At 46.2% G+C, this 14,334-nt stretch overlaps 1 protein-coding gene across 2 annotated transcripts in view; it reads left to right on the forward strand.

Annotated features, from left to right (window-relative positions):
- Positions 1-1,336: 1,336 nt before the first annotated feature.
- PDGFRL (platelet derived growth factor receptor like) overlaps positions 1,337-14,334 on the forward strand; it is a 52,082-nt gene continuing 39,084 nt past the window's right edge. For both annotated transcript variants that reach the window (XM_030565494.1, XM_030565493.1), the window contains exons 1-2: positions 1,337-1,479; positions 12,212-12,506. In XM_030565494.1, coding sequence (XP_030421354.1) covers positions 1,425-1,479; positions 12,212-12,506 — 350 coding nt within the window. In that variant the 5' untranslated portion in view covers positions 1,337-1,424. The remainder of the gene's footprint in view (positions 1,480-12,211; positions 12,507-14,334) is intronic.

The following is a 14,334-nucleotide window of genomic DNA, read 5'->3' on the forward strand; positions in this document are numbered from 1 at the left end:
GCACAGGCACCTGAAGCCAAGCTGTGGGGAAGCACTTGCTTACCTTGCCCAACGCATGAGCATCGGGGTCCTCTTTCTTCCTCCACTCCACCAGACCACAGCTGAGGCTCTTTTCTTCTCCATGCCCCTCACTGGGGCTGACGTGGAGGCTGAGCCAGGGGGCAGCCCCCGCTTTCCTCCAGAAGCCATGGTGTCGCGCTGCCCTTGCAGGGCTCCTGCCACGTGCCCTAAGCAGAGCTGCAGCTCTGCCCAGCCGCCAGCGCCCCCGCCGCAATGAGAAAAATGGCACAGGCTGGAGCCCCTGCTCTGGGAGGGAGAGGGATTCTGAGCCTCTGCCTGCAGCCCAGGGATTTCCTGGGTCAGCGCGCCGTGGGCAGCCCGAACCTCTGGGCTGCCGCGGCGGCGCGCTGACCCGGGAGACCCCCCGGGCTGCCGGCTGCCGCGGCGGCGCGCTGACCCGGGAGATCCCCTGGGCTGCCGCGGCAGCGCGCTGACCGGGGGGCCCTAGGCTGCCGCGGCGGCACGCTGACCCGGGGGGGCGCTGGGCTGCTGGCTGCCGTGGCGGTGCACTACGGGGGGGCTGGGCTGCCGGCTGCCGCGGTGGCGTGCTGACCCAGGGGACCCACTGGGCTGTCGGCTGCCAGCGGCGCACTGACCCTTGGGATCCCCTGGGCTGCTGGCTGCCGCAGCGGTGCCGCTGCCGCCGGCAGCTCAGACTCTCTCTCTGTCCAAGCAGCAGCGGCTGCTCAACCATTTAAAAAAAATTTTGGGGGTGCTGCTGTCCTGCCGCGCCTCTCCTGCCGACATGCTCCCTTCAGCCCTTTCCTCACTTTTCTCCGCCCTTATTGCCCCTGCTGCCTCATTTCATTTATTGTCTCCTCTACCCCTACTTCTTAGCGGCTCCCTTCCTCTCTTCTCATACTGCACAGCCCGGGCAGCCCTCACCCTGGGGACACAGCTGCACGTTCAAGGGAACAATGTGGCCCACGCTGCAGCTAGCAGGTACCATTCCATGTGTTTGCCAAGCTCTGATCCCGGGAGGCTACCAGCGGAGACCCCTGCGCCTTAGGGTCACTCCACGCGCTGCAGGCCGGGGCAGCCCAGGTGAGCGACGCCCGGCACTGCAGGTTTCATCGCCGCTGGCTGTGATATCAGGGGGGACCGGACCTGCCCCTGTCGGCTCTCACGTGGATGCCGAACGGCCCCGCTCCGCAGCTGCCCGGGGCCCTCGGGCATGGCAGGGCTGAGCGCGCCCCCAGCAGGCCTTCCCCGCGCGCTCACAGTGAGGAGCTCGCTTGGTGCGGGGGCGGCGGGCTCCTCCTTCGGCTCTAGCTCCCCCCACCTCTGCACTGGGAGCTTTGCGGCGGACTTTCGAGAGTCCTCCACCCCCCTCCCTCCCCGAGTCTGTCCGCGGCTGCTCCGACATGAGACTGAGGGTCCTGCTGAGCCTCCTCCTGCTGCACGAATCGCTGCAAAATGGTGAGTCAGCGGGCTGGGAGCACACCGGCTCCCTTCCTTCCCCTCGTTGTTCCCGCGGCCCAGTGAACCCTGAATCTGGCGGCGGCTCAGCCCCACTGCTCTCGGGAGCGCAGCTTGGCTCGCTTCCTCCACTGCTGCCCCCGGCACCTTGCTGCCCTTCCCCTGGTTAGCGGGCACAGTGGCTGTTTGCCTGGGGGCCATAGTGTACGGGTCTGTACAAACAGCTTGTCCCACAGTCCTGCCGCGCCTCTCCTGCCGACATGCTCCCTTCAGCCCTTTCCTCACTTTTCTCCGCCCTTATTGCCCCTGCTGCCTCATTTCATTTATTGCCTCCTCTACTCCTACTTCTTAGTGGCTCCCTTCCTCTCTTCTCATACTGCACAGCCCGGGCAGCCATCACCCTGCCTAGGGAACATTTGTCTCCCTCACTTTCCATAAATCAGCAGCACTTTCTCCCCTTCTCCCTCACCTCAGACATATTAATAAGTGTGGAAACAGGGTTAGGTTTGCAATTTGCTTGAATTCCTGCAGTCGGCATACTGTTTCCAGGGCTTTGCAATTCATGTAAACGTGTCCACTTTTAGGTGGGAGGTGGGGTTATTTGGTATTCCCACCCATCTCCAGTAAGGAGTTGACTTCTATCTCACAGCAGCCCAGAAAGGACTTGGAATGGGAGGAAGAATTCTGGAGCTGTTAGCCATAGAAATGAGTTGTCAGATTCAAAGAGTGCAATTCTCTGTGTCCCATCCAGCACAGCTACCAGAGCCCCAGCTTTTCCTCTTCCCTAGATGAAAAACAGATTATGCTATTATACATTCTCACTGTTGCTGCCAAAAACCTGGCTTTGGTTTTCTTGCATTCATGGGTACTGACCAAAAATATGGCTTCTCTTTAGGAAATAAAAAATATTTAGCAAAAATGCCAAGCCTTTTTTAAATTAAGCACAGAATGTCATTATTTAAGATGAGAACAGAAATCCTTTTATTTTATTTTTTTGTCCTGATGTTATACCAATTATATTAGACCAGTAAAAAAAAACAGCAGGATCTTATTAAAGGGGACAAGGCAAAGATGCCATATTTATTATGATAACAATTTATGACTAATAACTAATATCTTAATTCTTATACACACATTATACGTAATACCTACACACACACACACACACACACACATTCACATTATACCTAATACCTATACATACACACATTCACACCCACATTCATCAGTTGTTCTGCAGCTGCTGCATAGTTACCAGTCCTGAAGATAGCTTAAGTTCATGGCTTGATTTTGCAGCTTGGGTTCGTAGCTTGTGGCAGCTAACTGGCCAGGAAAGCTGGGCACAAGGCTGAGCTGGATCTCTGTTGGGCAGGCACCGATGTTCTTCCATGTTGGCAGCAGAATGTTACCTAGAGTCTCTCATATCACCCTTCTTTTTTATAGGCTTTTAGTTTGGATTCAAAGTCTATAGGTCTTGCTGTGTCACACTGCCTCTGGGTTTAGATTGATCACCCATCAATTGCAGGCGTGACTTTCAGTCTTGGACCTGGCTTTGATCTTCCTTCTGTTGTCCTTTTCTTTTTAGGGTGGATGCTTCTTACTTTGTTTAGGGCTGTTGTCTAGGTCTTCAGCCCTTGGTATTTGAACTTTATCTCATCAGGACAGGCTGGAGCTGGAGGTTGATTCCATCATTCATACATACCTCATTCACACATGTAAACTAAACTAATAAGATTACAGCAGGGTTTGCAAAAATGAAGGTTGGAGGAAGCTTTTACAAAATGGAGTGAGTGTTTTAAAATGGGGTTTGAATTACAATATGGAACAGAAGTTACAGTATAGGCAAGTGTAGTGAATGGTGAACAGAAGTTACATTAATAAAGTGAACAATTGAAAACAATTTCATTTATCAGTTCTACACTGAAGGGGGGGAAAAAGTTAGTGCTGCACATCGTAAAGAAGAAATGCATTTAGTACATCTGTTGTGAGTGAAAACCAAAAAAGCATTGGTACAAGATGCAAATCTTAAATTGCTAGCAAGATATTTTACTGCTAGTAGGCTCTGCTCAGATTTAAGGGATTCAGAAAACTAATTATGTTTTCTATAGGCGCATACTAGGATACTGCCCCAATCCTCAAAGTTATTAAAATGTTGTTTTGCTGTCTTCCATATCAATATTAAAGAGCAACAGCATTCTAGGTGAAGTATACAGTTATTTTTTCAGGTGGTATTTTTGAGAAATGACTATCTTTAATATGGAACAACAATAATTGCAATATAATCATCTAAAACTTGTGGTTAACTAGCTCATTTGTTGTTCACAGAGATTAACTGCAATTAACTTGTTTCTTCACATAGTTTTTATGTACCATCCTTGTGAAAGGATATAAACTTTTATTTTAATCAGATTTCCTTTTCAGATTGTGGTGTTTTGTTTTTTTAAGTCTGCAGCTGGCATAGGGAAATTCACAACCAGCCCTGTCGAGTAAATGGCCAAAGTGATGCTGCCCCTGTCATTCAGGGCTTGTCTCTATGGGCATATTGTTTTGGATTAGTTTGACCGCTCTCGATACACTGAATTAACTATATCGAACTAAAGCACGTTCATACTTTGTTATGATGGCTTAAGGTACTTCCCTTGTGTCCCATTGTGTCCATGCAGCTCCATGTGCTGTTTTGAATTAACCATGCAACATTCTAGGCAGGTATCCCATAAGAACACTATACTGGGTCAGACCAAAGGTCTGTCTATCCCAGCATCCTGTCTTCCGACAGTGGCCAGTGCCAGGTGCCCCAAAGGGAATGAACAGAACAGGCAATCCTCAAGTGATCCATCCTCTGTTGCTCATTCCCAGCTTCTAGCAAACAGAGGCAAAGGACACCATCCCTGCCCATCCTGGCTAATAACCATTGATGGACCTATTCTTCGTGAACTTAACTAGATCTCTTTTGAACTATGTTATAGTCTTGGCCTTCACAACATCATCTGGCAAGGAGCTCCACAGGTTGACTGCATTGTGTGAAAAAATACTTCCTTTTGTTTGTTTTTAAGCCTGCGGCCTATTAATTTCATTTGGTGTCCCCTAGTTCTTGTGTTAGAGAAGGAATAAATAACGCTTCTTTACTCTTTCTACACCAGTCATGATTTTATGTGATGATTTTTTTTATTTATATAATGCATGCATGCATGCATGCATGCACCATGCTATGTTCTTCTGCTCAGCTGTATGCATTATGAGATTCTTCTTCTTGCAGTGAATTGTGGGCTGCATACTGGAATCCACAGGAATTCTGGGACTTGGGACTCAACTCTCCTGGCAACACATAATTAGGGTTGCCAACTTTCTAACTGCAGAAAACCAAACACCCGGGCCTTGCCCCTTCTCCAAGGCCCTGTCTCTGCTCACTCCATCTCCCCCTCTCTCTCTCACTTGGTCTCCTGCATCCTTGCTCATTTTCATGAGGGCTTCAGCTGGGGATGCGAGCTCTGGGGTGGGGCCGAGGATGAAGGGTTTTCGGTGCAGGAAGGGGTTCTGGGCTGGAAGGTGGAGTAGAGGGGTTTTTTGGAGTGTGAAAGGAGACTCCAGGCTGGGGCAGGAGGTTGGGGTGTGGGAGGGGCATAGGTGCCAATTCTGTGGGTGGAGCACCCATGGGGGGAAAAATTAGTGGGTGCTCTGCACCCACCAGCAGCCAAGCTCCTCTCACCCCCCTGCCCCATCTCTACCTCTCCTAAGCGCGCCGCACTCCTGTTCCTCCGCCTACCTGCCCGGCTGCCCCCAAACAGTAGTTTGGCAGCATTAATATACTCCGGGAGTGGGGGGAAGAGTGGGAATGTGGTGCGCTTGGGAGGAGGTGGGGACGGGGTGGGGATTTGGGGAAGGAGCTGGGAGGGGGCAGAGTTGGGGGAGGACTTTGGGGAAGGGGTTGGAATGGGAGTAGGGCAGGAGTGGGAAGAGGTGGGGCCTCATGGAAGGGGTGGAGGAGACATGGGGCCAGGGGCAGAGGGGGGTTGAGCACCCATGGGAAAGAGTGGAAGTTGGTGGCTATGGGAGGGGGGTGAGGGCTCTGGTGGGGAGTGCGGTCTTTGGGATGGGGCTGGAAATGAGGGGTTCAGGGTGTGGAAGGAGGCTCTGGGGCAGAAAATTGAGGTGAGGGTGAGGGCTGGTGGTATGGGCTCTGGGATAGGGCCAGGGATGAGGGATTTAGAGTGCAGGAGGGGGCTCCAGGCTGGATCTGAGAGGTTCAGTGTGTGGGAGGGGGCTCCGGGCAGGGGGTGCGGGCTCTGGGAGGCAGTTTGGTTGCCAGAGGGGGTTTGGGTGCGGGCTCTGGACAGTGCTGACCTCAGGCAGTTGCCAGCCAATGAGAGCTGCAGAGCCGATGCTCGGGGTGGGGGCAGCGCGTGGAGCCCCCTTGACTGCCCCTCCGCCTAGGAGCCAGAGGGATATGTCAGCAGCTTCCTGGGAACCATGCAGAGTTGGGCAGGAAGCCTTCCAGCCCTGCTGCGCCCCTAACTGGACTTTTAATGCCCCGCTTAGCAATGCTGACCAGAGCTGCCAGGCTCCCTTTTCAACTGAGTGTTTTGGTCTAAAAGCAGACACCTTACAACCCTGCCCATTAATCATCTGTATTTTGCTAGTGCCATTTTCAAAATGCTGTCAGGCAGCGTGGAGGACACATTGCTGACTGCCATGATCATGATAGTCATCATTACTACAAGCAAAATGATGCACATGAATTTACAGTTGAGTGGGCTTTGATCTGGGTCTGTAGATGCAGCAATGTGGCTACAGCTGTTGCTGGAGGAAAAGGATAAAATCGAGCAGTTACTTCTGCAGGTCATCTTGTTGGAACAGCTTGGAGTGCTGTTTCTGAGCTCAGTCAATGAGCACTGATTAGTGGGGCAGAACTGGGATAACCAGCCAAGATGGCATAACTTCAGGATGTGGAAGGCTGTTTTCCTAGAGATCTATTCAGAACTGGAGCTGCAGTAGCAGAACATCAACACGAGAGTTCTCCTTAGCATGGAGAAGTGTGTTGTCATCACTATCTGGAAGTTCACCGCCTGATTGCTACTGGTCATTAGCTAACTAATTTGGCCTTGGCAGATGAACTGTTGGGGCTGTTTGCTGTGCTATTCGGAGTGTGCAGTTGTGCTGGGTCGTAAAGCTTGGGAATGCACAGGAAGTTGTTGATGGGGCTTGCAAACTGTAAAAAGGCTACTGCTGCAACCTCTATACCTAATTCCTTGCCCCCACAGCAGGCCCAAGACTTGCTCACCAGGAAGGAGTATTTTGCCTGGTTGATCACTGTGGAAGGTTCACCAATATTAATGTGGGGTAGTATGGGAAGGTCCCTGGTGTCAGAATCTTTAGATACTCAGGCCAGTTTTCTGGAATGAGCAAAGGAATTTTTGCTCCCCAGTCTACTATGGACATTTAATAGAATCATGATTCCTTCCAGCATTCTGGGAGATCTAGCTTACCCTCTGCTTCCCTGGCTTATGAAGTCTTTTACTGAACATCTGCATAGGAGAATGGAGTTGTAGCTGCAAGAAAGAGGCTCCTGGATCTGTCCAACATAGTGCATGGGGGTGGAGGAAGTTTTTTAAATCCCCATATATGGTTATATTGTAATACAGCACATACTATAGATTCAGGCTGGCAGTATGCATATGGTTCTTGTGTAATCTGCCAATTCATATGATCTTGGCTGCCTCCTCCTGGTTTGACTGCATGATCTACATGATGTGTTGAGTGCTTATCATGGTGTCTAGGGCACTTTGTGGAAAACTGTTCACCACATGATTTAATAGATTCCAAGGCCAGAAGGTCTGACCTCCTCTACAAGCCAGGCCATAGACATTCTCCAAAATAGTCCCAAGAGCATATCTTTTAGACAAGCATCTGCTCTTGTTTTGAAAATTGTCAGTGATGGAGAATCCATAACAACACATTAACCATGGTCCAGTGGTTAATTACCCTCACTGTTAAAAAATTATGCCTTATTTCCAGTCTAAATTTTTCTATCTTCAGTTTCCTGCCATTAGATCTTACTATATCTTTCTCTGCTAGACTGAAGATTTGTTCCCCATGTATCTACTTGTAGACTGTAATCAAATCACCCCTTAACCTTCTCTTTGTTAGATTCAGCGCTCAATCTGTTTTGCTCATCACTGAGGCGTGTTTTCTAATCCTTCAGTCATTCTCTTGGCTCTTCTTTGAACCCTCTCCAATTTTTCAATATCCTTCTTAAATTGTGGTCACAGAACTGGACACATTATTCCAGCACCAGCCACACTAGTGCTAAATACAGAGGTAAAACAGCCTCTTCTGCTCCTACTTGAGAGTCCCCTGTTTATGCATCCCAGGGTCACATTTGCTGTTTTGAGTACAGTGGTGGCATCACATGCAAAAAATGTGGACCAGGTGCTCACAGTATGGGCAAATAGTGGGAGCATTACTAGAGGTCTTGTCCTTGTCTCCTGTCTTCTGCTTGAGCACCTTTGGTTTGACTCTGCCTTGGGACCGGCTCAGTGCCTTCATTTGCCCATCATGTTTGTAGATGTCTGCATTCATCTCCCAGTGGGATGGAATATGCAGGTCTACAAAGAAGGCAATCAAGCCAGGAGCTTGATGGAGGCCTGCAAAGTACAGAGTTTCAGGGGATGTGGCTACTGTAATGGGTATGTGGTACTGGCTGTGGATACAAGGTACTTTAATGAGTACAAACTATAGTAAAACTGGATTAACCTCCTCATGTTGATAAGACCTTAGACACAACAGTCGTGAAGGCTAGGGGCTTCATTTCTAATCACCAAGCACATCTCCCAAAAGATTTCTGTTGGCACAGTATTTGTCATGGTGTCAGTACAAGTAGTGTGACTATCATGCATTAGTTATTGACAGACAAAAAAGACACTCTTCAGTGCAAAGAGGAGGTTAAACCTAAGGGGTCCTGCAGAAAGCAAAATGGATTAATTGTGCATCATTCTTGAGACAAGTATAAATATGGTTCATGGGGAGGATCCCCTGGGAGGATAACAGGAGGGGGAAATGAATCTAGGAAAGCTGGCTATATTTTACAGAATCTTTATTGAGGTTGCAGGAACAAACCATCCCGATGTGTAGAAAGAAAGTAAATATGGCAGGCGACCTGCTTGGCTTAACAGTGAAATCCTTGCTGATCTTAAACACAAAAAAGAAGCTTACAAGAAGTGGAAGATTGGACAAATGACCAGGGAGGAGTATAAAGATATTGCTCAGGCATGCAGGAGTGAAATCAGGAAGGCCAATCACACTTGGAGTTGCAGCTCGCAAGGGATGTTAAGAGTAACAAGAAGGGTTTCTACAGGTATGTTAGGAACAAGAAGGTGGTCAGGGAAAGTGTGGGGCCCCTTACTGAGTGGGGGAGGCAACCTAGTGACAGAGGATGTGGAAAAAGCTAAATGTACTCAATGCTTTTTTTGCCTTTGTCTTCACGAACAAGGTGATCTCCCAGACGACTGTACTGGACAGCATGGTATGGGGAGGAGGTGACCTGCCCTCTCTGGAGAAAGAAGTGGTTCAGGACTATTTTAGAAAAGCTGAACGAGCACAAGTCCATGGGGCCAAATGCACTGCATCCGAGGGTGCCAAAGGAGATGGTGGATGTGATTGCAGAACCATTGACCATTACCTTTGAAAACTCATGGTGATCCAGGGAGGTCCCGGATGACTGGAAAAAGGCTAATGTAGTGCCCATCTTTAAAAGAGGGAAGGAGGAGGATCCAGGGAACTACAGGCCAGTCAGCCTCACTTCAGTCCCTGGAAAATCATGGAGCAGGTCCTCAAGGAATCAGTTTTTAAGCACTTAGAGGAGAGGAAAGTGATCAGGAACAGTCAGCATGGATTCACCAAGGGCAAGTCATGCCTGACTAACCTAATTGCCTTCTATGATGAGATAACTGGCTCTGTGGATGAGGGGAATGCAGTGGATGTGTTGTTCCTTGACTTTAGCAAAAGTTTTGATACAGTCTCCCACAGTATTCTTGCCAGCAAGTTAAAGATGTGTGGGCTGGATGAATGGACTATAAGGTGGATAGAAAGCTGGCTAGATCGTCGGGCTCCACGGATAGTGATCAATGGCTCCATGTCTAGTTGGCAGCTGGTATCAAGCGGAGTGCCCCAAGGGTCAGTCCTGGGGCCAGTTTTGTTCAAATCTTTAATGATCTGGAGGATGGCATGGATTGCACCCTCAGGAAGTTTGCAGATGACACAAACTGGGAGGAGTGGTAGATATGCTGGAGGGTAGGGATAGGATACAGAGGGACCTAGACAAATTGGAGGATTGGGCCAGAAGAAATCTGATGAGATTCAACAAGGATAAGTGCAGAGAATCCCATGCAGTGCTACAGACTAGGGACTGAGTGGCTAGGCAACAGTTCTGCAGAAAAGGACCTGTGGGTTACAGTGGACGAGAAGCTGAATATGTGTCAACAGTGTGCCCTTGTTGCCACAAAGGCTAATGGCATTTTGGGCTGTATAAGTGGGAGCATTGCCAGCAGATCGAGGGATGAGATCATGAGATTTATTCAACATTTGTGAGGCCTCATCTGGAGTACTGTGTCCAGTTTTGGGTCCCACACTAGAAGAAGGATGTGGAAAAATTGGAAGGAGTCCAGCAGATGGCAACAAAAATGATTAGGGGACTGGAGCACATGACCTACGAGGAGAGGCTGAGGGAACTGGGATTATTTAGTGTGCAGAAGAGAAGAATGAGGGGGGATTTGATAGCTGCTTTCAGCTACCTGAAAGGGGGTTCCAAAGAGGATGGCTTTAGGCTGTTCTCAATGGTATCAGATGATGGATCAAGGAGTAATAGTCTCAAGTTGCAGTATGTGTGTATGAGTGGGGGGGTTAGGTTGGATATTAGGAAAAACTTTTTCACTAGGAGGGTGGTGAAGCACTGGAATGGGTTACCTGGGGAGGTGGTGAGATCGTTTTAGAGGTCTTTAAGATCAGGCTTAAAGCCCTGGCTGGGATGATTTAGTTGGGGATTAGGTCTTGCTTTGACTAGGGAGGTTGGACTAGATGACTTCCTGAGGCCCCTTCCAACCCTGATATTCTGTGATACTGAAAAGCATGCAAACTGAAGGCCTGCTCCTGTGAATACTTCTATACATGAGTGACTTTGTTCATGAGAGTATCTTATTCACATGTTTGCAGGATCAGAACCTAAAATGAACAGGCCAATAAAAGTTAGCTTCATAAATGGCGAAAGTGACAATAAAATCATGTGGCTGTACAAAGGCCCAATCCTGCAAGCATTTATGTACAGGATAACTTTGTGTGAGTAGTGCCATTTTTGCAAGATTGAGTCTGTAAGGCATGTATCCTTTGTGATTATGTTATTGCTTTTGTTGGTGTAATAATCTATCCCAGGGTTTCTCAAACAGGGGTTGCTGCTTGTGTAGGGAAAGCCCCTGGTGGGCTGGGCTGGTGTGTTTACATGCCCTGTCCACAGGTCCGGCCGATCGCAGCTCTCACTGGCTGCGGATTGCTGCTCTGGGCCAATGGGAGCTGCTGGAAGCGGCAAGCTGCAGCCAGTGGGAGCTGTGATTGGCCAGACCTGCAGATAGGGCAGGTAAACACACTGGCCTGGCCTGCCGGGGCTTTCCCTACACAAGCAGCGACCCCTGTTTTGAGAAACCCTGATTTATCCCCACTTCATTTAAGCGCTGTGGCAGGAGGAGTTTTTAGATGGGATATGAAGGTAGCAAAGGCAGTTGTTTTTTTTTTCACTGACTTGATTTGCTGCTGCACTTCTACCGACTTTGCTTATGGTTCAGGTTTTTGTTTCATTAGATTAATATTTACTGGCCAGACAATCCTCAGTCCAGAAATGTTCTTGAAAGTGGACACTTTAAAAACTGGCTACTAGTTTTGGGTGCTTCAATTTGAGACACTTTATTTTTAGAAGGTCTGAGCACCCACAACTCCAGTTGAAGTCAATAGGAACTGAAGGTGTTAGATTCTCTATCAAGCACTAAGAATTTCTAGTTGGGCACCTTGATTGATGGCCATTATTGAAAAATCTAGCTGTTGCCTTGGAGATTTTTAAATGCCGAATGTATTATCACTATAAACTCACACGATATAACAAATGCACCAAAAAATCAGCAGTGATCTGTAAACTTCCTGATATTTGTTATGTAGCACCCTTCTTTTAACACACATTATCTGCAAAATTAAACAGAGGTGTAGGAGTGGATGGCCACATATGATGACATATTTTAAGATGCAAGACTTTCAATTCACCACGTGACTGTGCATGACTGAACTGACAGTTTTGACTGAAATTATCTGAGACAAAGGTATTCGTTCCCATGTTACATTGAGTTCTTATACCTTTCATTTATTTGTCTATTCCTATTAACTGTGTTACACACCCACAGATTTTCCTAAATATTAAGAGCAGTCTGTATTTTTCTGGAACATGTGACAGGTGTTTTAATACTTAGAATTCCAAACTCATATGGAAACTTATAACCCCAATCAATTTTTCTGTGCTTGCCTTGTATGAAGGCTGATCAAGGTGAGCTTCCAGGAAGGAAAACTAATTTTACATAAAGACTGTAGTTATTATAGACACTTGCAGAGAAGAAACCTATCAAAGATAATTATACTGTATAATTTTTTCCTTGTTGAAAATCAGCATTAACACATTGCTTTTTTTTCTTCACATTTTTATTAGTTACTGGACAACCTGCAAAGAGTAAGCATCCAAAGGAACCAGGAGAAAACAAAATTAAACCTGCCAACAAAAAAATGAAGCCCAAACTTCCTAAATTAAAGGAGAGAGAATCCAGTGACTCATCCACAAAATCTCAATCTATAATGATCCAAGTGATGGATAAAGGCCGATTCCAGAAACCTGCTGCCACTTTGAGTCTGCCTGTAGGGCAGAGCATAGAACTACGATGTAAAGGGAATAAAATTGGGTGGAGTTATCCTTCATACCTAGACACCTTTCAAAATTCCAGGCTCAGGTAAGTTTCCTTTAATTTGAAAGACGCTAGAAACTTTATTTTGCAGTTTAAACACATTTTTATATTAAATTTTTGTTTTTTATGGTCAGGATATTTTATCTTGAAAGGAATATATTTTTTGATAATCATAAAAGATACGAACCTGGCATGAGTAGAAAAAAATTCTCCTGTAATTAAACCAATTTACTGTATTGGAAACTAATTATTTGCATAAGCAGGCAGTATTTTTTTAGCTCTGTGTAGAAGTGTTCTCCCTTCTGTGACTTTAATTTCCATATCCAGTGCAACTGTTTAACAAAAAAAGAATGTTGGAAGTCACAATTAAGAAGCATTAGCAGACTTCTACGGATGAACATATATAGGGTCTCATCACACTATGTCTGGCCCTATCACTGCTGATTGGTAATGCTTGCCTACTTACATGACCATATATTTTTCAATACCTGTTTTAATATGGCCAAATCCTGCAGTCTTTACTCCTTATTTAGGCAAAACCTCCGTTGACTTAATGGGAACTTTAATTGAGTGTATAATGACTGCAGAATTTGGCCCTTAAGGATTTATTGATTCATGTCAGCTACACATACTTCAGTGAAACCTGTCTTAAAGGACTGGAAAAAAGCTTAACTAAAATGATTTTCTAGTAAAGGAAGAGTAGAATTGTAGCAGAGCAAAAATATCTTCATTCCATTTGGGGCTGTTTTGGATGCTTGCTTTAGGCAATATTACATATGGCTGTTTATCTGTATATATTTTTAATATGGAATGTGATTGTTGAATAATATGCAGAGTTGGAGGTGGGTAGCCACATGTGACATTAGATGTTAGAAAGATTAGTTGAGTGACAAGTATTAGTGTGTTAAAGTTTGAATTAAATCAGAAATATATTTAACAGTATGCAACACATAGATGACCGAGAAGGAGTGGGACACAGATTTGAGGGATCAATGATAAAATTTATAGGTGTAGGTGGGGAGAGTCTGCTGAATTTGAGCTTGTCCTAGATTTGGCCATTTGCCTGCATTTTCAGAAAATGAGTATGGAGTGTAGATCTCTAGAAGATTAGAGTTCTGATCTGGGAAAGAAATATTGAGGGTCCTGTTTACATGAAGAGTAAGCCCACCAGTAAGATTACAAACTTTAGTGGGCAACTTTTGTGTGTGAAGTTTGGGATGTGTCAAGGGTAACAGACAATCATTATTCCACAGCACGTGGAAGTTGGCTTGTATTGGAGAGAACTCTTACCCTTAATGCCATGGGGTAGATCCTCAGCTGGTGTAAATTGACTGTCTGCAGTGGTGTTATGACAGTTTATACCAGCTAAGAAGGTGTCCCATCACTGGAGAATAAGAGAAGCTATGTGAGGGAATTTCACAACTATTATTGACTGAAAAATTGTAAAATATTTCTCAAGAGTCAGATGAATAAATGAAATTGACCAAAACATGCACCTATGAGTAAGTGAGAAACACTGGTTCCCAAACATGTTAAATTGTTAATGAAATATTGTACATTTCCCAAAGCCCTAAACCAACCAACCAGGCAAGGATGAAAAAAAAAAAACAACCTTAAGTTGAAATTTATTTTGATTTTTTTTTTCTAAATATTTTCTAGACTAAAATACTAATACCTTTCCATGCCTCTCCCCACTGACACATTTTCTTTCCTCTCCTCTGTTCTCTATGTTCTTTCTTTTGAAACCTGACACTATCTTCCAAAAAGATAAGAACCAGATGGATAGAAACGTGTTTTTTGGACTTCATCTATCTTTCAGTGGAAGTCCATTACATTCCTTAGAGTCTTCTAAACCTTCAGCTAGGAAGAGGTA

The sequence above is a fragment of the Gopherus evgoodei genome, chromosome 5, assembly GCF_007399415.2.
Source record: "Gopherus evgoodei ecotype Sinaloan lineage chromosome 5, rGopEvg1_v1.p, whole genome shotgun sequence".
NCBI lineage: Eukaryota > Metazoa > Chordata > Testudines > Testudinidae > Gopherus > Gopherus evgoodei.